Source organism: Chiroxiphia lanceolata, chromosome W (assembly GCF_009829145.1).
Source record: "Chiroxiphia lanceolata isolate bChiLan1 chromosome W, bChiLan1.pri, whole genome shotgun sequence".
Classification (NCBI taxonomy): domain Eukaryota; kingdom Metazoa; phylum Chordata; class Aves; order Passeriformes; family Pipridae; genus Chiroxiphia; species Chiroxiphia lanceolata.
Genome location: NC_045670.1, coordinates 3,224,758 through 3,247,846, shown reverse-complemented (window position 1 = coordinate 3,247,846; position 23,089 = coordinate 3,224,758). Strand labels below are relative to the sequence as shown.

Genomic DNA, 23,089 nt, shown 5'->3' with positions numbered 1-23,089 from the left:
ATTTTCCCCATGTATGCAGTGTCAGTCCATGGTCTCCCCAAATTCAATCATAGCCCATGGGCATCCCTGAGAGAAATCAGCCTGTGAGTATCCCCGAGACTGCAGTGCCAACCCATGGTGTCCCCAATCGCTGTGCCAGTCTCTGAGGTGCCCTCAAATCAGTGCCAGGAAGCAGGGTCCCAGGCCTCAGGATGCAGTGACAGGGTGTGCCTAGGACAGTGCCAGCCATGCAGTGTCCTCTAGCACAGGGACAGTTCTGACTGGAGCAGAAGCAGGTCTCAAGTCATGGGGGTGGATGGCTGGTGGTATTCCTGGGGCATGGTAACAGCACACTGCCAGTTCATGGATGTCCCAAGTGCAGGGAAAGTCACAGGATGTCCCCCACAGTGGTGAGAAGCAACAGTGTCCCCCTAGTCCAGTGCCACCAGAAATGTCCCTATTGAAATGCTCTGCAGTGTCTCTAGTCCAGTGCCCCTGGGGTACCCCTAGTGCAGTGTCCCAGAGCGTCCCTCACACAGTGCCCTGGGGTGTCCCTCGCCCGGTGCCCCCGTGGGTGTCCGGCGCCGAGGTTGCGGTGGTGTCCACCGAGGGTGTCACCCTCCCATTCCGCTCGGTGCGAGAGCCAGTGGCGAGCTTGTCCCTAAAAGGTGCTGGAGGGCGGCGGGGGAGGTGCTGGGACGTCCTCCGCCCGGCGCGGCCCCTCCCCGGTTCTTAGGCGGAGTAGCGGGGCTGGGGGCGCAGTGCCGGTGCTCCCGCCGCCCCCGGTGTTCCGCATCCCGCCGTCACCCCGCACCCGGTCGCCGCCCCGCCGTCCCCATGGAGGCCATCAAGAAAAAGATGCAGATGCTGAAACTGGACAAGGAGAACGCCATTGACCGCTCAGAGCAAGCGGAGGCCGACAAGAAGCAGGCGGAGGACCGCTGCAAGCAGGTGGGTGTCCCACGGGCTTAGCTGGCATTGCCTGGGGACCCCTGCCTAAGGGTGTCCAGACCCAGGCACCCCGTCTAGCTGGGTGTCTAGCCTGGGGATCCTCCACCTAGGGGTGTCCAGCCCTGGGGACTGGCACCTGCTGTGTGTCCAGCCTGGGGATTCCTGTCCTAGGGGTGTTCTGCCCTGGGGACCTTGCCTCACTGGGTGTCCAGCCAGCAGATCCCAGCTCTAAGGGTGCCCATCCCTTGTGATCTCAACCCACTGGGTGCCTGTACCTGGGGACCTTACCCTGCTGGGTGCCCATCCCCGGGGATCAGCAGTCCAGCATGTTGCCCCTGACTACTCACATCATTCCCCCCAAACATGCCATGTCTGTGGGACACCACAGTGCCACCTCCCTATCCCTCTGCCAGGGAGATCCTTGGGGATAGAGTACTCCCACCCCAGCCACAGAGATGGGAACCTTCTCGGTGCCCCCTGGAGCTGTCCCCCCCAGTCAGGACCTTTCCAGTCCCTTGCATAGGGAGGGAGCTCACCACCCCTTTACCCCCACCAGGCTCAGGGATGGTGAAGGCTGCTCTGGCCCTGGGAACCAAGGGCTCCCTGAGGACATGTGGCCCCAAAGTCAACAGTGGGCATGTCTGCATGCTCCTGCTATGCCCCCAGCCTTGGCCGTCCCAGGAGGAGGATGGCTATCCCCTCCCCAACCTTGTGGGAACTACCAACCTCCTGATCCTCACCCTCTGTCCCTTCTCCAGCTGGAGGAGGAACAGCAGGGCCTGCAGAAGAAGCTGAAGGGCACAGAGGAGGAGGTGGAGAAGTACTCCGAGTCTGTCAAGGAGGCCCAGGAGAAGCTGGAGCAGGCGGAGAAGAAAGCTACAGACGTATGTAGGCGTGCCAGCAACTCCTCCCCTGTACCGGTGCCAGACATGGGGGGGGGGGGAATGCAAAGAAAGAAGAGGGCCTTATATGGAAGGTGTCTGTGGGGAAGACTCAGCATCCCATTCCTGTGATGCTGACACTGAACCCAGCTGAGATGCAGGGCAGGGCAGGGACTGGCCAGATCCTTCTCAGAGTGTGGGGGCCAGGCAGGCTGTGGCAGATACCGCTCAGTCAGCTCTGGAGCTTTGTGGGCAGCTGCCTGTCTGGCTCCCCAACGCTAACAGATATGAGCATCCCAAGCTGTGTCACAGGTCCCCAAGCATATGCCTCTGCAATGCTTACAGAAAACAGTCTGCAGTGCTTGCTAAACTGGCAGGAAAGCAAAAAAGAGCAGAGAAATGGAAAAAGTTCTTGCCTGTGGCCAACTGCCAAGAGCTGGCTGTGAGGAAAGATGTTTGGGGTCTCGGGAGGTAGGCTTGGTCATTTTGGGGTCCAACATGCCCTGGCAAGGGCAAGGCCAGGAAGAGTTTTATTTAGTGCTGTGACTGATGTTTCTTCTGGGAAATGGATCCCGTCAGGGAGATATTAGAAAAGTGTTGAAATTGGCTTGTGCCTGGCCAGGATGAAGGGTGGAATAGCTTTGTGCAGCCATGGGACCACTCAGGAATGGGGTATAATGACCTGTGGTGCCACACAGGGTATTTGACACCCTACAAATAAATCCTCCTTTTGATAGCCAGCCCTTTGATGAAAACCAACCCTGGAAACTGGAGGAGAAGTTAAAGGGGAAGCTGGAGGAGAAGATAAAGGGGAACTGGCTGGACTGCGGCCAGCAGTGCATGGTCAGGCTTTTTAGGATTGATTGAGAACAAAAATTTCAGTCCCAGATAATTTATGGAGATAAATGGGGGAGATGTGTCAAATCTCTGAGGTGGCTGCCAAGTATAGGGATGAGCAGACAAGGATCAGCAGTAGCAGTACATGTCCCTGGGGTGGCCCAGAGCCCCCAGGGAGCACCTGAGGGGTTCCCCAGCATTATTTGCTGACCCTACAGATCTACCCCAGTTTAGTTAGTTGCTAAACCAAAGTAATTAAAACATTAAAGATCCTCTGGAAGGGCATCATTTATCTTGGCGTGGGGCAGGCATGTAAAGCTAGATAGGGTGGCTGTTGTGTGTAGCAGGGATTTGTACTGGTCTGACTGGATCCATGCTGATATGGGACAGAGCAAGCTCAGTACAAGATCTGGCTGATGTGAGGGACTCAGAGGAAGGTGCAAATGGTGGCACAGGGCAGACGTTGACCACAAGGTGCGGAGCAGTTTGCTGATGACATCAGGCTGTGAAATGCCATTCTGGGCAGGGAGGGTGAGTTACTGCACTCTTGGTCCACAGTGGCTTGGCAAGTCTGTGGGCTTCGGCAAGGAGAGTCCTGTCCCAACAGATACAAGGAACGTGAGCCACCAACCCCTGGACAGGCTGGACAGGGAAAAGGAGTACTCCTTCAGTGTCAGGGAGGGCAGGCTGGCTGCAGATGGGTGTTACAGGCAGGGCTGGGAGCAGTTGCGCCAAGGCCATGCTGAAACCTGGACAGACTGTGCCATGTGCAGGGTACTGGAAGTTACCAGGTCTCCATGCCAGGGACACGAATGTGTTTCCTCCTCCCCAGGATGAACCACAGTGTTGCTCCCAGCTCTGGCAAAGGAAGCGCAGGATAGACCCCCAGAGCCCACCCACCTGCCTCCCTGGGGACCATCGTGCTCCCCTTGGCTGCCAGGACAGTGTGTGCCTGTGAGCACAGAGCATCCCCATCTCTTGGCCAGGTCAGGGCCCATCACAGTGATCCAGGCAGGTTCCTGGTCTTGGCAAAAATGTCAACGAATGCCTTAAAAGAATAAATCTCCCCCTGCCCCAGTACTGCCCTGCCTCCAGCATGGCAGTGCAGGAAGCCCACAGGAACTGCGCTAAGGGGTGCAAATGCAACCTTCCCAGGCACTTGGAGGGGAGTGAGATGGTGGCACAAACTGGAGAGCACCTGTCCCTGAATTGGAAGCTCCATGGCACTGGCAGCCCCTTCCCAGCAGCTCTGTGAGGCCACCATGGCCCCACAGCCTCCTTGTCCCCAGGAGGAATAGCCCGTGAGGCCCATGGCATGATGCTGGCAGGGGCTGCTGGACATGGTGCAACCAGGACAGAAGGTTTAGCCAGAGCAGCCCTCTCCAGCCCCCTGCATCCCCAGCTGGTGGTCTGTCCCCAGCCCCAAAGGCTTCACCCAAGTTCCCGCCCCATTTGCTCTCACCAGCTGAGACTTTGCTCTTATTTGGCGATTCCTTGAGCTGGTGGGAGGGAACAGAGCTCTGCTGGGAAGTGACTGCATCCCTAGGTGGGGCCAGAGAAAGAGGCACACAGCCCAGTAGGGTGGCTGCGCCTCAACTTACCCCCTTCCTGCCCACAGCCAGCTTGCCCATGCCCCTTTGATGGTGGGGACCTTGCTTTCTACTCTGGGCCCGTGCACTGGCCTGGGAGTACTCTTGGCACCCAGGCATTGGTCTGGGAGTGGTGCAGGACCAGCAGGACTAAGACCAAGCCTGAGGCCACTTGCTCCCAGGGGACCAGCAGCACTGCCTCTATCAGAGAGACGCAGGGCTGCAGGACTCTGCTGGTGGTGTGGCCAGGTCCCCCCAGGCCCCCTGATCCTGGAGCCAAGGGCAGCCAGCAAGGTCAGCCTGGGAACTGCGTCCCTGGAGGCAAGTGAGAAGTGCAGCCTATGCTGCCTGGGAGCTGTCAGAGCTCTGTAAGGGAAGATTGAGTGCCAACAGTGCCAGCCCCTCCTGATGGATCATAGCATGTGCCCTGGCAAAGATGCAGAGCTGGGAGCTGGGAACTGGACTCCCCTATGGGGCAGAGCCCCAGGGCAGCTGGGGGATGCAGGGGGAACCATGGGCCCCCTTCGGGGCTGCCAGCCAGGTCCCTACTTGGGGAAGCAGATGCCAAGGGGCTGAGTGAGATGGGTGCTGGGGACATGGTTGTGCTCTGCAGCTCCAGCCCCAGGTTCCCCAGGAGGATGCCTGGGAGTGGGCTCTGCCCCAGGACCCCTATGGGGCAAAAGCCCATGACCCCCCCATCTCTGCAGCATGGTACATTGTTCCAGTGTCCATGGGGGCTTGAAGGGGCCAGGCTCTGGCACCCCCAGACTCCCTAGGCTCCTCTACATCATTCTGGGGGAGTTTGATAGGACTGTGCACCCCTGCTCTGCTTGGAGGGGGACTATGTCCTGTATCCTGGGAGCATCATGCACCCTGCCCAGGGAGGGGGAACAGTGTGCACTGCCCAGAAGCCGTTGTGCATCTTGTCTTGGGGGGGGGGGGGGGGGGGGGGGAGGGGTAGGGACAGTAACCCCTGCCTGGGGAGGACTACGCGTCTTGCCCAGGAGGGCACACTATGTCCTATTTAGGGTGGGGAGAACTGTGGACCTCGCCTGATAGAAGACTGTCCCCTGCCGGTGGTGGGCACCTTGCAGGGGGGTCTGTGTACGCTGCCCGGGGGAACGGTGGCCCAGGTCGGTCCGTAGCAGGAGGAGGGGTAGGAGCAGGAGGAGCAGGAAGGAATGGAGGCAGGGCAGCGGGAGCGGCCGCTGCCTGAGTGCTTCCTGCCTGAGTCGGGCGGGTCCCACAAAGGGCTTGGCGGTGTGGCCTCCCCGCTGGCAGCCCCCGCCATGGCAGGCATCAGCTCCATCGACGCAGTCAAAAAGAAGATCCAGAGCCTACAACAGGTGGTCGACGAGGCGGAGGAGCGCGCCGAACACCTGCAGCGGGAGGCCGATGCCGAGCGGCAGGCCCGGGAGGGGGTAAGGCGCAGGACGCGGGGTCATGGCGGGGCGGGGGGCGCTCCGGCAGCTCCCCGGGATGCCCCCACCGGCTCCGAAAACACCGCCGGCATCCTTCCCCGCTGGCTGGCCCCGGCCACCGCCCCCCTGCCCCGGTAGCCGGGCTGTCTGCCTCCGGGTCGGAGTTCAGAGAAGTCCCGGGGGAGCTGGACAGCCCTTTCATTCAGCTACCACGGCAGCATCGCTGCCTCCCGACTGCCTCCTCCAGCTGCCTCCCTCATGGGTCGTTCGAGGGATACTCCGTGCGGCGGGGCTGCCTAGGGCTTCTCCTGTTGACGGGGCACCAGGGAGCAGCCAGCTCTGCCTTGGCTCTGCTTAGGGTCGGGCGCATCCTGGGAAAGGATCTCCTCCCTCGGAGGCCGGCTGTGTGCACGGCTAAAAATCCCACACCCAGACTCTTGTCTGGCTTCCAGCAGGCTCTGCGGTCTGGGCCACAGCAGTCCCAGAGCCTTTGGCTCTCTAGCATATGGGGACAAACCACCCCTTCGCATGGGCCAAAATTTCCACTCTGGCAGTGGGATGGCATTTCCAGGCTGCAGCTTGTTTCTGGTTTGGCTTTTTTATTGTTGTTGGAGCTTGTGAGTTTTTTCTCTCTTTTTCCTATGCCCACTCCTTTAACATTCTCACCACGGGTCACAGAGCTGGGTGCAGTACCCGGGCTAATGTCACTCTGACTGTGTGCAGAGGAAATGGCCCCTTCCTGCAGCCGCAGATTGGGGTCACTGGGTCCTGCTGGAGAACTTATGTTCCTGAGTGTCCTTCCGGGCAGCTCTGACTCACTTTGAGGATGATTGTCTAGGAAAAAAAGCTCCTGCTGGGGTGAGGCAGATGCTGCAAGCAGAGCATTGTCCTGCCAGGGGCCAGCCCCAACTCTTATACAGTTTGGCAAGGGATGAGCTCTCAGTGAGCCCAGAAAAGGGGTGTTCATGGGGTGGAGGCAGCTGTTGTGCCAGCTTTTGAGCTAGCCGCCCACCCAGCACACTGCCAGGCTGGCCCACTTGGACTGGTGCCAGCTGTGCCTGCCAGCTTGCCATGGGGACCATAGATGCTCAGCAGGGCAGCCTCCTTGCTACTTCCATGGCCCCTCTGCTTGGCCAATGTCCCCCATGGGCATTCCCAATTCTGGAACAGGAGGCTGACCAATGTCGGGTGCTGCAACTGGCTATGCCCACTCTAGCCTGTGAATAAGCAGGAGACATTATTCTGTGGTTGGTGCCTGTCTCCCTGCCTCTTGGTGCATGGGGCTGCTCCCCACAGCAGGGTCTCATTGCTGCTCATCTCTTTGCATCTGGGGTTTTAACTCCCCACAGCCCTTCTGACGGGGAGCAGGGCCAGGAGCTGCTGAAGAAGCATTTCACAGTGGTGGTGACGGAGCAGGCAGCAGACCTTTACCTGACTCCACCCCCTCCCTGGGCAACCCATTCCAACGGCTGAGCATTCTCCATGGAAAACATTCCTTCCTGAAGCATTTCACGGTGGTGGTGACGGAGCAGGCAGGAGACCTTTACCAAATAGAAAGACTGTGGGGTCAGGTGTCAAAGGGCTGGCAGGGGCCGGAGCCACTGCTCCCAGACAGCCCTGGCTCCTGGTCCCATGTGCAGGGAGCCTGGGAAAACAGGGAGCCATGGTCTTTCAGGCCCCAGCAGCTGTGGTTTGGCTGGGCTCCAACCTGCTGAGGGCAACATGCTCCATTGCCCCCAGCACCACATTGTACATCAGCCAGGGAAGGGGAGGGAGGGGGCAGGGGATCTGTGCTCAGCTTTGGGATACCCTGTTGCACAGGGCTGGGGAGGGTGCCCCCAGAAGAGGTTCCCAACTCACTCTGCCACCTCTTTAAACAGGAAATCTACTAGTGGCTCCAATCTCCTTTTGTAAGCAAAACTGTACAGGGCATTCCTCCCTGTTTACTCACTGCTCTGCAAACCCCAGATAGCATCCCCATGATGGTGCAGCTGCTCCAGCCACCCTACCCTGGTGAACGTGCTTCATCCCTCTCCAAGGCAGGAGCTGGAGGTGTGGGGGCACTGCACGTACTGGGCTCGGGTTGCATGGCCAGGAGGAGCCAGCATCAAACAGAGTGCTAGGGATGGAGAGAGCCCCATTGTCCCTATAGAAAGGAGCCCAGATGGGCTTGTTGCATGGTGTCAAGGGGTGTTTTGGATAGTCAATGCAAAAATAACTGCTGAAAATGCTTTTTATACCATCATGGCTAGGCTTTGCAAACAAAGATTTGGGAAGGCTCTACCCACATTTGCTACTAGCACGCTGGTGGCTAAAAAGGCCAATGCGAGATAGACAGGTCCGGTTGCAAAAGGCACAGCGGAAAGACTCCTTAGGTGGTATCGACAAGACACGGTTCTTTCTGCGTTGTCTTTTCTCCTTGAGAGTGATCCTGCATGTGTTCTCAAAAGAAGCAGCAGTGTCATAGAGAGTGTGTCTCCAAACCTCCCGATTGGAGGCCAGAGTAGACCAGTTATGGTGATCAATATGGCCAAGGCTGAGACTTTGTTTCAGGGAGTCCTTGTATCTTCTCTTTGGGGCTCCTCTCTTGCGGCAGCCAGTGGCAAGTTCACCATAAAGCATGATCTTGGGGAGGCGGTAGTCCTTCATCCTTGAGATGTGTCCTGCCCAATGCAGCTGTGTTCTCAGCAACATGGCCTCAATACTCGTGACTGCTGCTTGTTCTAGAACAGACATATTAGTCACGTAATCTGACCAGTGGATGTTTAGGACTGTACGGAGGCAACGCTGATGGAAGTGTTCTAAGAGTCGCAGGTGATGGTGGTAAATGACCCATGATTCAGATCCATATAAAAGAGTAGACAGCACAATGACTCTGTAAACACTGATCTTTGTACTTTTCTTCAAGTGTTTATTTTGCCAAACTCTTTTATGGAGTTTTCCGAAAGCTCTATATGCCTTAGCTAACCTGTTGTCTATCTCTCCATCAATCTTACCATCCAAGGAGATGCGGCAACCTAGGTAATTAAACTGATGGACTGATTTGAGCTCTGATTCGCCAATGGTGATATGGGGATGATGGAAGACTTCCTGAAGTGCAGGTTGATAGAAAATTTGTCTTCTTTAAGCTAACCTCCAGCCCAAAAAACTCAATAACCTCTGCAAAACAGGATGTTAAACACTGCAGAGCTACTTCTGTATGGGCGATGAGGGCGTCATCGTCAGCGTAAAGCAGCATTTAAGGTCTTATGGGCCTTTAGTCACCTAAGGTTGAATAGACTTCCATCAGTACAATATCGAATGTAGATACCATCTTCTTCATCGAGGTCTGCTGTGGCCCTTTGGAGCATCATGCTGAAAAAGATTGTGAATAGGGTTGGTGCAAGAACACAGCTTTGTTTCACACCACTGGTTATTAGAAAGGGCTCAGAAAGTGTATCGCCATATCTGACTTGGCCATGCTGATCCTCACAAAGTGAGATGATCATTTTAAGGAACTTAGGGGGACAACCTAAATGTTCCAAAATCTGCCATAGACCTTTTCTGCTCACAGTATCAAAAGCCTTGGTGAGGTCGACAAAGGTTACATAGAGACCTTTGTTCTGTTCCTTACACTTCTCTTGCAGTTGTCTGAGAACAAATACCATGTCTGTGGTACTCCTGTTGGCTCTGAAACCACACTGGCTTTCAGGTAGGATTCCTTCTGCTATAGCGGGTATTAGTCTTTTCAAAAGTATTCTTACCAGGATTTTGCCAGTAATGGAGAGCAGAGTAATACCTCGGTAATTTGAACAGTCTGATTTATCTCCTTTCTTCTTATACAAGGTGATGATGACTGCATCACGAAGGTCTGAACGTAGTTCGCTTAGTTCCAACAATGCACCACAAACTCGTGAAATTTAGCATGGAGTACTTGACCCCCATGTTTCCAGACTTCAGGTGGAATTCCATCAACCCCAGCTGCCTTGCCGATTTTTACCTGCTGTATGGCCTTAAGAGTTTCTCCCATAGCAGGGGCAATATCCAATTCATTCTTCACCGGTTGTTGTGTGATGTACTGAATTGCTGAGTCTTGATCTACACGGCTAGTACTGAAAAGAGTCTGAAAGTGTTCAGACCATTGATTCAGAATGGAGGTTTTATCTGTCAGAAGCATTTGACCATCTGCACTGTGTAGAGGGCTTTGGACTTGGTATGTAGGCCCATATGCTGTTTTCAAGGCCTCATAGAATCCTCTGTAATCACCTGTATCTGCGCATAATTGAATTTTTCCTGCTAGACTGATCCACCACTTGTTCTGGATGTCACAGAGTTTCTGTTGGAGCTTGCTGCATGCAAGGCAAAAGGCTGCTTTTCTTACATGACAGTATGGCTGAGCAAGGTGTGCTTGGTGAGCAGTTCTTCCTCAACAATTCCTGGATCTCTTGATTCTTTTCATCAAATCAGTCCTTGTTCTTCTTGAAGGAGAACCCTAAGGATTCTTCAGAGGACTGCAGGATACTGTTTCTAATATGGTGCCAAAGTGTTTCAGGAGAGGGATTGAATGATTTTCGAGCCTAGTTTGAAGATTTGCCTGGAATCTGTCTCTCACTGTAGCTGTTTGAAGATTGTTAACTTGGAGTCTCCTCCTTGGGATACTGCCCCTTTTAACTTTGAACTTAAGGTTGAAGTTAAGTTTACAGTGCACCAGTCGATGATCTGTTTGACATTCTGCACTAGGCATCACAAGGGTATGATGGACATCCCTCCATCGCACCAAGACATAATCAGTGAGGTGCCAATGCTTAGATCTAGGATGCATCCAGGTTGTCTTCAGACTATTTTTCTGCTGAAAGATAGTGTTGGTGATGGCAAGCTGTTGCTCCGCACAGAATTCTAGCAGAAGGCGTCCATTATTGTTGCAGTTTCCAACACCATGCTTGCCTAATACTCCTTTCCAGGCTTCAAAATTCTTACCTACTCTGGCGTTGAAATCACCAAGGATAATGATCTTATCATCTGGCAGAATCTTTTGGGTAAGGCGGCGCAGGTCGGTATAAAATTTATCTTTTTTGGCAGGGGCAGCTTGCAGAGTTGGGAAATATATACTAATGAGGACAACATGTTGCTTGTTGTGTAGTGGAAGGCGTAAGGAGATACTGCGATCAGAATGACCTGTCGGTAGATTTTCAAGTTTAGGGACAATAGAGTTTTTAATCATGAAACCAACTCCTGAAAGATGCCTTTCGGTTCTGGGTTTACCTGGCCAAAAGAGTGTATAGCCAGCACCATGTTCCCTAAGGCTGCCTTCCTCGTGGAGACGAACTTAACTGAGAGCAGCAATGTCGATGTTGAGATGTGACAGTTCATGGGCAATTAGGGCAGAATGACGCTCAGGACATCCACTGTCCACAGTATCAAGCATGGTTCTGATGTTCCAGCATGTGAGTGTCAATTTGGGTACACCTTTGAAGGTAGATCTATGCCTTTGTCTCTTAAACTTTGTTTGATGGCATCAGAAGATGCCCGTTGGCCACGGTTAACCAAACGGGTGAAGGGTGGAGATGAGCTTTGGTTAGACCACCTTTTCTAGGCCCCTCTCCATGTGGAGCAAGCAGTGCTCTCCTTGAAAAAGGCTGTTTGATCATTCAGGATGCTGCCAAACGAGACTGTCATCTCCGGGGTCAGTCTTAGGCAACCAATGTCCTGAATTGCCTGTATGCAGGATTGGGTCTGTGGCTTCCAGTGCATCTTATCACCTGCCATTTCAACCCTCGCCTGTCGCTACAGGGCTTTACAAATGTGGATATAACCCTCGAGCCTGTACCACGGTCCGCTGGGATAGGGGAAATTGGACCAAGCACTGCAATTAGGGTTCGGACGTAGTTGAGGTCTCGTACTGCAATGCCAGTTTATTCAAGGGAAACAAGGGTTTAAAAAACCGCGGTTTGAGGGGTGGATTCCAAACTAGGGAGGTGCAAGAGATTGACAGCTCAGGGAAAGATGTGGTAGGGGGACAGGGGAAAGATGGGTGGCACTCCAGGGTATCTGAGGGAGCTGGCTAATGGTAGCTCTCTCTGCACTGTGATAGCTACAGCTAATCAGTAACAGAGGCATGGGAAAACAGGGGAGAAGAAGAGATAAACAACTTTCAAAGGGGAAGCTTGAGGGAGAAATGGGGACAATATGGAGGTACAGCAGGATCTATAAATTTTGACAATAAACCGGGGTGTACAAGGATTCATAAGCACACAACAGTAAACTGGGGAAAAACTGCCAGTCTGCTGGGTGGATTATTCAGTGAGTAAAAAGTCCATTCAGATTCCATTAATGCTTTTCCAGGCAACATATTTCTCCCATTCTGTCTTTTCATCCACCGCAAGCCTGTGCCATGGATTTTTTAGGTGAGACGCAGCATGTGCAGAACTGGACCCACCCTTTAATCCTAAGGTTCATCTGCTAGAGCCTAGCAAGCTTGGACGCTGACAGTGAGGTCCTTAGGATGTAGGTTTGATTAGAGTGTCCTTCTCTTAGATGGATGGCCTTACAGGGCTAAGTGAACTCCATTTACCTGGGTTTGGAATTAGAGTTGTCCTTCTCCTAGGATGACTGCTGGAAGGCTAGTGAGCCCATCCTGCCCATGGACACATTTTATCTGTTTCTACAGTTTTGACCTTTCTGGCATGGGAGACCCTGCCGAAGGCATGTACCATCACCAGCATAGCTCGCAACCTCATAGGGGCACACAAGCTACTTCCTCACTAAGATGGTTAGGGCAAGCCTTTCAATCCCTACTTTTCCCCCAGCCACCTATACTCAAACCCAGGGATATTCCCAGGGACAATCCCTTGCTCTGAGCACCCTTTCAGGGTGCTATACTTTTTATATATAGTGAGACATATATGTCATATGGAGTGACCAAGGGGTTTCTGCTCCCCCAGGCTGAGGCTGAAGTGGCTTCTCTGAATCGCCGTATCCAGCTGGTGGAGGAGGAACTGGACCGAGCTCAAGAACGCCTGACCACTGCCCTGCAGAAGCTGGAGGAGGCTGAGAAGGCAGCTGATGAGAGCGAGAGGTGTGACAGGGAGGGACAGAGAGGGTGGTCTCAGGTCACCCTTGATTGCAGGCAGCTCCCTTGGTTTTGCAGTGGGGTTTGGGGATCCCCCTGAAGTGATCTTATGGGGTTTGCATTGGTTTTCCTGCAGACCTCCAAAAGGAAAGAGCAAAGCCACAATGCAGAGAAGTCCCCCAGATATGGGCATTCTTGGCATGCTTTGAAATTTCCACGGAACCCATAAAATTCTGAAAAATTTGATCTGGTGTTTATACAAATATCAGTCTACAACTGAAACCAGAAGGTGCTCGGAGCCTGTTTTCTGTCCCAGAGCAGCCTCTTCTGCTTGAGAGTTGAGCAATGGCCCAGGAGGGGACTTCTGTGCCTGGGAACTGTGCTTGACCTTTGAGAACAAGTCAGCCTCATTCAAAAAGAAGTCCTGCAGTGTGCTTCCCCATCCTCATAGCAAGCAGGTTTACCAGGCAGAAGCCATGCAGGCAAGGGCATCACAGCATTCCTGGCAGTTATGTGAACTCTCCCCTCCATTGGCAAAGACCAGTTTGAGCAGCAGCATCTGAGCGAGAAAAGAGTCTGCAGGAGTCCCTGTTGAGGGGGTTCATGTGGGTTTGGTGACCCCCTGCTTGTGAGCATCATTCCTGAATGGGAAAAGGCTTTGTGACGGGATTTTTTCTAGTATTTCCTAAAGGTTGCTAGCCTGTCAGACTGCTTCTGTGGAGGTTGTGGCCAGTTCATCATGGACTGCACATGTTTTTACCCCCCTGAATGATGAGTTCAGGACCTGCCTGGTTGAGAGGCACTGTGACCACATCTTGGTCTGGGACACAGCCCTGGGGTGGCCTTGGAGTCAGGTCCGCTGCTTTAATTGTGCACAGGAGCATCCTTGGCGTACCACTAGTGTGACCCTACTGTGTGAGGTGGCCAATGAATGCCAGTGTCCCAAATCTCTGGAGCTGGAGGATGGCAGGGTTAGGGCACAGTGGATGGGAGATGCAGGTGCCACCTTGATCCACAGTAACATATTTTGTCTCGTACTTTCCTCAGAGGCATGAAGGTCATTGAAAACAGGGCCATGAAGGACGAGGAGAAGATGGAGCTCCAGGAAATGCAGCTGAAGGAGGCGAAGCACATAGCAGAGGAGGCTGACCACAAATACGAGGAGGTGCGTGCCCACACTCACGTGTCCCCTTCCCCCAGTGCTGATTCCCTGGCAACACCCTGGGCTGCCTCCCCATAGCCCTGTGTCCCAAGCCAGGGCAAGTATGGGGCTGATGTGTGCTCCTTGCTGCTGTCAACAGGTTGCCCGCAAGCTGGTTGTCCTTGAGGGAGAGCTGGAGCGCTCAGAGGAGAGGGCAGAGGTAGCGGAGAGGTGAGTTGGGCTCCCAGTGGGCAGCGTGAAGAGTCCCTGAGTCCCTAGCAGCTGGGGGGGGTGGCTGTATGTCTGTGTGGGAATGGGAATATCCTTCCCCAGGAACAGCAGGTTCTGCTGTCAGGGTGGTCCCTGGGCTCACAGGTTGGGGGCAGGGGGATTCCAACCTGCACATCCTTGACCCTGTTCTCTGCTGCCCCTCCCCGGGGTGTTCCTCTTCTGCCCCAGCCGAGTGAGACAATTGGAAGAAGAGCTGCGGACCATGGACCAGACTCTCAAATCCCTCATTGCCTCAGAGGAAGAGGTACTGGGGCAAGGGTGCAGGGCTATCCACAGCAGCCCCCTCTCTCTGTCGCTATCCCTTAAACTGTGTGAGCCACCTCTCCTCTCTGCACTACTGCCTCTGCCACAACCTCCCCTTGCCTCCCTCTCTGGTGGGCACATCCCTCTGTGCCTGCCCTCCTTCTTGTCAGGGCTGGTGGGAGCCCAGCTGGCAGTGATGCACAGGGTGTCTGTGCAAGGAGGCATGAGGAACAGATGAATAAATGTGTCTCAGCAGCTTCCGCTCGCAGTGGCTCTGTTCCTTCTGCACCTGCACTGCCTGAGTTTTCTCCTTCCTCAACTTATTCTCTCTCTTTCTTTCCTCCTTCTCTACCCACTCTTTCTGCTCCTTCCTTTCACCTTCCCCTTGGCCCCACTCCCACTCCTGCTGACCCTGCTTGGGATGTAGTAAATGTGGTGATCTAGAGGAGGAGCTGAAAATTGTCACCAACAACTTGAAGTCCCTGGAGGCCCAGGCTGACAAGGTAGGACCCAGAGGGGTTGCTGGGGCTGGGCAGAGTGCGCAGGGTCTGGGGCTGCTGGGGTCCTCCACTGAAGTGAAGTATGGTCAGAGGTGTCCTGTGGGGCTCATGACTGCCCATCTGTCTCTACAGTATTCCACCAAGGAGGACAAGTATGAGGAGGAAATCAAGCTTCTAGGTGAAAAGCTGAAGGAGGTAAGGGGTGTGGGGCTGAGACCCCCAAGAGAGGGGCTGGCGCAGGCACAAGTTTGCCATCCCCTGTGGATTTTGACCCTGTTACACCCATGTCCTCTCACCCTTCCCCAAATTGTGGCCTTGCAGCATGGCAGATGTCTGGGTCTGGGATGCCCCCATGGGATCCTGATACCCCAGAGAGGGGCTCTGGCCCATCTGAAGGACTGGTGTTTGCATCCCCAGGGCGCATAGTTCCACTGGGGTTGCATCCTGCAGCCTCATGCTGCACTCTGTTCCTCTGCTTGCCTCTGCCCTGTGTGGTGTCCTGCTCCCAGGACATGCGCTGGCAGGAGCTCATGCCCTGCACACACCAACTTCAAGCCATGTCTGATTTGAAGTGATCAGTCTAGTGTTGGTTGCACACACAACCTATGAAGTGTGTGGGCTCCCATGATGCTTTTGGTGGTCAGGACAGATTGGGATAAACAGAAAGCCCAACATGGAGGCACTTTGCCCAACTGATTCCTTTGAGGATGTCTAAGTTTTATTTGGCTCCCCGTCGAGTCCCAAGACTCAGCACAAAAAAACCTCCAGCAAGGAGCAAAGAAAAAAAACTATGAAAAATCCAGATTAGCCGAACTATATTAAAATAAATGTATTTACATATGTTACAGTTATATACAGTTGAAATATTATATACAATTCCAAAAGGGAAAGGGAAAGGGAAGGGGGAAGTTAAAAAAAGGACAAAACCAAAATAGATATACACAATCAAAAACTCAGGATCTAGCAAACTAAAGAATTAGCAAAAGAATATCTTACTACTTTCCTTGGGATAGCACGATCCCCCAAATGCCACCGCCACTCTACCGGACTCCGGATCAGCAGGAACAACAGGCCCCGTAGGCCCAGCCAGGCCCCAGCTCCCCTACAGAGGCTAGACCGACTGCGGGGAATCTGCTGTCTCCAAACCTCGCCGGAAGAGAGAAAGAGGCTTCTCTCTCCATCTATATGTTTGGATTATGTAAAGGAATAGGATGGAATACTTCCTTCCTTCCTTCCTGGCGACCAGGAAGGAAGGCCTAATACTTAAAACCATTACAGAGGGCAAGCTCTCACCCCTGCTGTTAGTTTAGGGCATGGGGGTCCATGGGGCCTTTGTCCCTCACCTTTCCCAGGGGAGGGCTCATGGGGGGGGGAATACAGGAGATGTAGATGAGGCAGATTTGGGGTGCAGTGCATCATGCTCCATCCCTGTTGTGCCCTGCAGCTTACCCTCTCTCCCCTGCACTCCTGTAGGCTGAGACCCGTGCGGAGTTTGCAGAGCGGTCTGTGGCGAAGCTGGAGAAAACCATCGATGATCTAGAAGGTAAAATGTCCTCACTGTCCCTGTGTCCCTCTTTCCCAGGGAGCACTGCCCAAGATGTGGCCCCAGTAGGGCCAGACAGGGCTTGACCAGGGTGAGGGGCTGGGCAGGGGTCCTGGAAGGGGGGAGGCTGGACGCTGTGGTGTCCAGTGCGGGGGCACAGAGATGCTGGGATCTGTGGCTCTGCCCTCAGGTGGGGAATAAGGTTTCATCCACATCACCTGTGTCCACATGCTCCTGCTACCCTTGGCCCCCTGCTCACAGCCACCCTCTCTCTCTTTGCTGCCCATCCCCCATCCTTACTCTACTGCCTGCCACCCACCCACCTCCTGCCTGCCTGCAGATGAAGTGTATGCGCAGAAGATGAAGTACAAAGCCATCAGTGAGGAGCTGGACAATGCACTTAATGACATCACCTCCCTCTGAGCCCCCTGCTGGGCACTAACATCACACCCCCTCTCCTGCTCAGCCACTTGCCTGCCTGGCCATCCCACCTTTCTCTCTCCCTGCCTGCTCTGTCCCCTCTGTCCTTCCCAGCCCATGCCTGTCCATCATCTCCTTTGGGACAGGAGTCAACCCAGGTTGTTATCACAATACCCCTCTTTGTGGGGAGACAAGGTGTAAGTGTTTAGGGGTGTTTGGCAGAGAAGGGGAACAGCACCCAGGACCCCCTCATGCTGGGTTTGGTGCCCATGCAATTGCAGGTTCATGCCACAGCATTACCCAACAGGAAACAGAGCTGTGCCCAGGAGTCCTTCACTTCAGCAGCTCCCTCCTCAGCTCCCTGGTAGCACAAGCACCAGGGGACATCTGCCCCCCATATTTCTCCAACAAAACCCCCTGATTCTGCTTGCTGAGCCCAGGGCAGGGGGAAGACCTGCACAGGGAAAGTGACCCCTCCACCACCAAAACAGAGATGAAGGCTTAGACCTTTGGGATGGAGGGGAGAGTTAGGTTGTGCAGGCAGCCCATCCCCAGGCAGACAGCCCCCAGGCCCCCGCTCCTCCCTTCTGTCCTTTGCACATTGCTGTTCAGTTTACATTTCATGACTTTTTTTTCTGTTCTGTCCCTCTGAGTATACTGAGCTGGTCTCAATAAAGCATTTTCTCTCCTCCATTTCTCCTTTGTTTTTTTCATGTTCATCTGTCTGTTTCATGCAAGTGCTGGCAGCTAGGTGATAGGAGGTGGTTGCAGGCAGCTCGCAACTGCAGGACCCCTGGAACAGCCCCAGCTGCCAGACTGAGTGGGACAGGGCCCTTTGCGCCTCCACCCAGGGGATGACCCCCACCACCCCCTGGTTCTCTGACACAGCTTTCCTCATCTTGTGCCACCTTCTTTATGACTCTTTTGGCATGAAATATCAGGGTTAGACCTGGTCCTGTCCATTTTCTCTCCTCACTCCTGGACATTGCCCACAAGCAGCAGTCCCTGGCATCATTCCTTCATCACCCTCCCACACCAAAGGGGCTAACCCTACCCTTCAGCAGTGATCCCTGGCCCTAAATGGGACCCTGATCCTCATTCTCCTTCCTCAGCATTCTACCCTGCCCCACAACTCTGTCCCTGAATTGATGGACCCACAGCCCTGTTCCTGCCCAAAGACTAGCTGCCTCTTCCTGCCAGCCCAACTCATTCCCAGTTGCTGTCTGGGAAGGAGCAGGGTTTCCAGCAAGGGCTTTGTGGAATGCTGTCTCTTTTGACTAACTTACCTTTCTTTCTTCCCTCTGCTGTACTGACCTCTCCTTTTCTATAGAACACTCCCAACAGGAGGCCAAGAAAAACCACATTCTCGCTAACAAGCTGCAAGTCATCCTTACCAAACTTAACAACTGAGCTGTTGAGAACTCCCAGCCCAGCCAGACTACTGCACCTAGGCTGCCACCCCCACTCCCTGCCTTATGCCAGGCTGGCTCGAGGATGGGAGTGCCTCCCCACTCCCTGCTGGGGTTAGGAAGTGCACTGGAACCTTGGCTTATCCTCCTGGGGGTAATTGACCTGCTTGGGGGGGGTTAGGGAGTCCTCTGAAGCTGATCAGTTTTTCTTGGGAGGGAGAGAAACGAGGAGTTTTCTGATGTCCTGGGATACCTATGCAGTGATGGCTGTCCCCCAGCATCGGTCTAGCCCTGCCAGGGAGGGATGAGGTAGCTTGTATCACTGCCTTCCTTCCCTTCTCCCAGGGGTTGGCAGCCAGCCTCTTCCCCCTCACTCTGGTCATCCCAGGCGATGCATGGAGGATCCCCTCAGAATGGGGTCCCTGCAGGGTACTGTGAGGGCTGGGACAGGAACTGGAGACCTGGTAGCACCCATTACCCCAAACCTGAGATAGGGAAGAGCCTGGCCAGGAGCTCTGGGAGACAGGACTGGGTGGGCAGAACTCTCATCCCATTCCCATCTCCAGAGGGAAGGAGAATGCTGTTTGGAAGTGAGCACAGAAAGAGGGTGCCTTGGCAGCCAGGTTGTCCAGAAGAGCTCATTCTTGAAGCCTTGTTAGCTCTGCTCCTTCTCTCTCTGCTGTTCTCTCTGCTCACCTTCCCAGACTGCTGTCTCTCTTCTTGACAAAGCACCTCTGGGTCATGCAACCTGCTCTGGCTCTCTGCTTTTCCTGACTAAGGGTTTGTGTGTAAGCCCACAGGCAAATGGTGGTGATGCCGGGGCAGAATGTGCTGTGAGCAGAGCAGGGAGATGGGGCCATACTGGTAGCTGGCTGGGGAAGGGGTATCTATCAGTGGTATCCATGCTGTGGAGGGCCTGGCTGTGAGCAACAAAGTGCCATGGGAGGATGGAAATGCCAAAGAGTGGGGACCATCCACCCTGAGTGACTGACCCAGCTGGCCTTGCTGCCTTGGTAGATCCCAGAGTGGCTAGACATCCTTGCCAGTGGTGGGGTTGTTTGCTCCACAGGGACAGCCTATGCAGCTGGAGGCTGGTGCCATACTGAAATGTCTGTTTGTGTGTGTCTGTGCTTGGTGTGGTGTGTGTGGGTCTGACTGTACCTGGGTATGCTCTGGCTGTGTCCCTTGTGTTTACAGAGAGTCTGGCCAGTGCCAAAGAGGAGAACGTGGGCATCCAGCAGGTCCTGGATCAGACCCTTGTTGAGCTGAACAACCTCTGAGCTGCCCTGGGGAGAACCCGTCCCTCTTCCCTACCCCACATGTGCACCCCACTAGCATGCTCAGGATGTCATCAGCTGAACTGCGTCTTGGCCAAATCCACATATCCATTGAGAAGGGAAGCCCTGCAACCTTACACCATGGCTCAGGGGTGTCTTCTCTGTGCACAGCCTGACTGACTCTGTCCTGTCTTCATATCCAAATATTAAAGTAGTTTGACAAGATGGATGGCTGTGCTTGGTCCTTGCAGGAGAGCACAGGCACTGGAAGATGTGATGGGGGACTCTCTGCCCAGTTCTCGCAAGGAAGCTCTACAGGGTCTTGGGTCCAGGGTGGGATATGGCCAGCATAAGAATATCCTTCACAACCATGGAGGGCTGAGAGCAATAATGCGCATGGTTTGGGCTACGTTCCCATGTCTCCATCACCTCCTTGTGATGCACTGAAAACCTCCAAACTCAGTCCAAACTGGCCATCCTCTTCAAGTGCACAATGATAAAGATATGTCACTGACATGTCCCCTTCCACAACTGGCATGCTACCTGCCTGGCACTTGGGGAAACCCAAGTCTTTGATCTCTTCATGGAGTCTGTTTCACGGTTCATGTTCATGATGCCATCTGAGCACTTATACAAACATGTGACCATGCATGCACACACCATTACTTATCTTCTCCAGGTCTGTGGTTGGCTGCTTACCCCATATACTAGTTTCAGTCCCTAAACACCTGCCTGAGGGACAGCTGTATAAACTAGCAAATATTAATGCAGTAGGTAACCAATTTCCAAAGCATTCAGGAAGTTTCTTCCTGGCTTGATGTGTTTTCTCCAACACAAAGAGTGGTAGGATATGTCTCATCACTGTCACCAAAAAAGGCTGGATTCCCTAGGGATGCCCAAAGTCATGATCTAGTCCTGCCCTCTGCTTCAGACTCCTCCACAGTGGGCACCAAGCCCTGTTGTCCCATGCTACCCAGCGAATATCCTCCAAAAGCACAGCCTCATGCTGCCAGGAAACATAATTCATACTGAACCCTTGCTGAGCCAGGCCATTGCCCCAGCAAGCAGCCAGCAGGGATAGCTTTTATTATCTGCTTTCCTTTATTTGCTACACCTCTCAGTTCAGAAAAGGAGGGTGGTGAGATTGCATCTCTTTCCTGACCAGGTGCTGCCAGGCTCCTTCCCTCCCCTTGGCCCAGCATCTCATTTTCTGGTCAGTCTCCTGGGGTATAGGACCTGACAGAAGTTGCAGATTCCCTCCCTGGAAGACTCCTCCTCTGGAACATGCTGGAGGGGAAGGACAGTGCTCAGCTGTCCTGGTTGGTAGAGCTGGCCCTGAACAAGGGCTGGGGCTCCTCCTTGGGTCCTCCTTGCTTTTCGACAACACATTAGCTGAGTTGTTCTGTTGTTTGGTCAAAGCACCTCCCAGGCAGAGGTTTGTCTGACTGCAAAAGGAATAAGAGTGCAAAACCACTTCTTCTGTGAGAGCCTGTCCCAGTGAGCAGTGCCTCACAATGCAGACAAACCTGCCCTGCACCCCTATCAGTATGGGTCCCCTGCATCCAGCCTCTGTGTGCCCTTGCCTTTCTGCTGGGACAAAGGACCCTTTCACACACAGTGTTTTTCCCTTTTAACTGCCCAGTCTCCTGGTTTGGACCTGTCCATTTAACTATTTACACCCTGCTGCAAGGGCCTTTTTTCCCCTCTGAACTTTCTGTGGTTTGGCAGTGAGATCCTGGCTGCTGTTCCTAGGTGATGCTCTGCCCCCAAAGATGTGATGCTATCTTTCACAGTTGAGCAAAGCTTTGCATTTTCTCCATCCTCCCACTCATCTGCTTCCCCCCATGGTCCTGAAGAAAGATGCAGGCCTGGGAAAGCTCTAGGAGGTCAGGCAGCAGGGCAACTCGACCTGGAGGCATCTCTCCCCACTCAGACCCATGTTGAGGACCACAGGGCCCATCCCCTCATCCCTCCCTCCCTTGCCTTGCATCTTTCTTGATTTTCAACCTTTGGATTTGTTTATCTTGGCTTGATAGACTGAAGATCTCCCTGAAGTGCTTTTAACCCTGGTGTGGGCTACCACCCCTTTAATAAATCACCACATTAACCTCTGACATTAGCCTCTCACCTCTGCAATCATCTCCAGTTTTCTAATTGCTCTGGTGCCTCATCTCATCTCTAAATCCTTCCTGTTCAATATCCTTGAACAACATGCTGGAGGGGAAGGACCACACAAAGAGCACTGCAGACACATTTTGATGAGACATGTTGAGCTGTGCAGAGCCAGACACAAACCACTGCTGCTCCCCAGCCCCTCCTTTGAGGATGATTACCCCCACATTTACAACCCTAGACATTTGGGTGAGGGAGGGAAGAGCTGAGTTGCCAAGTTATGTGGGTTTTGCAGGGCTCTGGGTGATTTTGGAACAGGCCAAGCCACATAAAGCCACACAAAGTCCCCAGTCAATATAATCAATATTACCAATTTATCAATCCCACCAGAGGACAATGCAGCTGGAGGAAAATGCAGACACTTATAACCATTTGGCGCTGTCTCATTTCTATATGAGTTACATGTGTCCTGTATGCAGCACTCGGTATCATGTCCCACATCGGGACTGCACTGCCTGAACTAGGAGTGTGGAGTGGGCACTGCAGGAGCAGTGTGGAGAGCAGGGGGCACGTGGTCCCCGCCTTGCATGCTCAGGAGCTGCAGGGGGCCTGGGGGCAGTGCCAGAGACCCCCTGCACTGAGGCAGGCCTGTGGCGGTGTTGTCCCAAAAATGGGTTCTTTCACCTGGTGTGCAAGAAGCTGATCCATACACAAAGTTGAGGTGTTTGTTTATTTCATATCTGCACAGAGATGGGTACTAGTAACCACACCTGGTTACTGCCAATCAGCATATTTATACTTTCAAAATACATAAGTACATGTTTATCTTATTTCTAAATACACATTTACTTAATAACTATTGGACAATCTTTTACCTGCTTTGATTTAAGGGCACAACACAAATTTATTGCTCGTGTTCAGTGGGTAGGAGTCTTCACTTGGAGGTGGGTTGTCTAAGCTTTAGAGGTGTGGTTTTCACATTGTAATGAGCTAAGTTCATCTAAAGAACATGCTTTTAGCTGACTTAGCTAACTTGACTAAATCTTATGGTACATTGCCAAATGCAGTGTCTAGTATCTAATTCAAGGTCTCTTTATTCTTCTTATCTCTTTACTTATTCTGAAACTATTCTGCAAGACCTTTTACCGCATATCTGGGATTGTATAGTATGCATTGTCCTTTTTTCTATGATTCACTCTGCAAAATCTTTTCCTTAAACTGTTCATCTTTCATCAACAGGGCAATAAGCAGCTAGGGGCCCTCGGGGACAGCTAGCACACCTCACCTAAACCTGGGCATCTCTGGCTGGCCCAGATCACGAGGAGCAGGGTTAGGGTGGTCTTTGTGAGTGCACCAGTGACAGGGTCAAGTTTGCCTGGGTGCAGACTGAGTCCTCCCATTGCAGTCTGTGCCACTCCATAACAGACGCTAGCCCCGCCCTGTAGGA

The 23,089-nt window shown here is 53.4% G+C and overlaps 1 protein-coding gene and 1 long non-coding RNA gene across 12 annotated transcripts in view; one reads left to right on the top strand and one right to left on the bottom strand.

The window, feature by feature from the left end:
* LOC116780009 overlaps positions 1-23,089 on the bottom strand; it is an 893,112-nt gene that overhangs the window by 578,589 nt on the left and 291,434 nt on the right. The gene's annotated exons all lie outside the window — the stretch shown is intronic.
* Positions 817-19,533, top strand: LOC116779995 (tropomyosin beta chain-like). Of its 11 annotated transcripts, none has more exons than XM_032674506.1 (9): positions 817-930; positions 1,689-1,814; positions 12,579-12,712; positions 13,754-13,871; positions 14,008-14,078; positions 14,809-14,884; positions 15,014-15,076; positions 16,355-16,424; positions 19,451-19,533. In XM_032674506.1, exons 1-9 carry the CDS (start codon positions 817-819, stop codon positions 19,531-19,533), a joined length of 855 nt encoding a protein of 284 aa, XP_032530397.1. The 11 variants fall into 11 exon arrangements, with proteins under 11 accessions (XP_032530397.1, XP_032530396.1, XP_032530398.1 ...); XM_032674505.1 differs by lacking the exon at positions 14,809-14,884 and adding an exon at positions 14,307-14,382; XM_032674507.1 differs by lacking the exon at positions 19,451-19,533 and adding an exon at positions 18,175-18,254.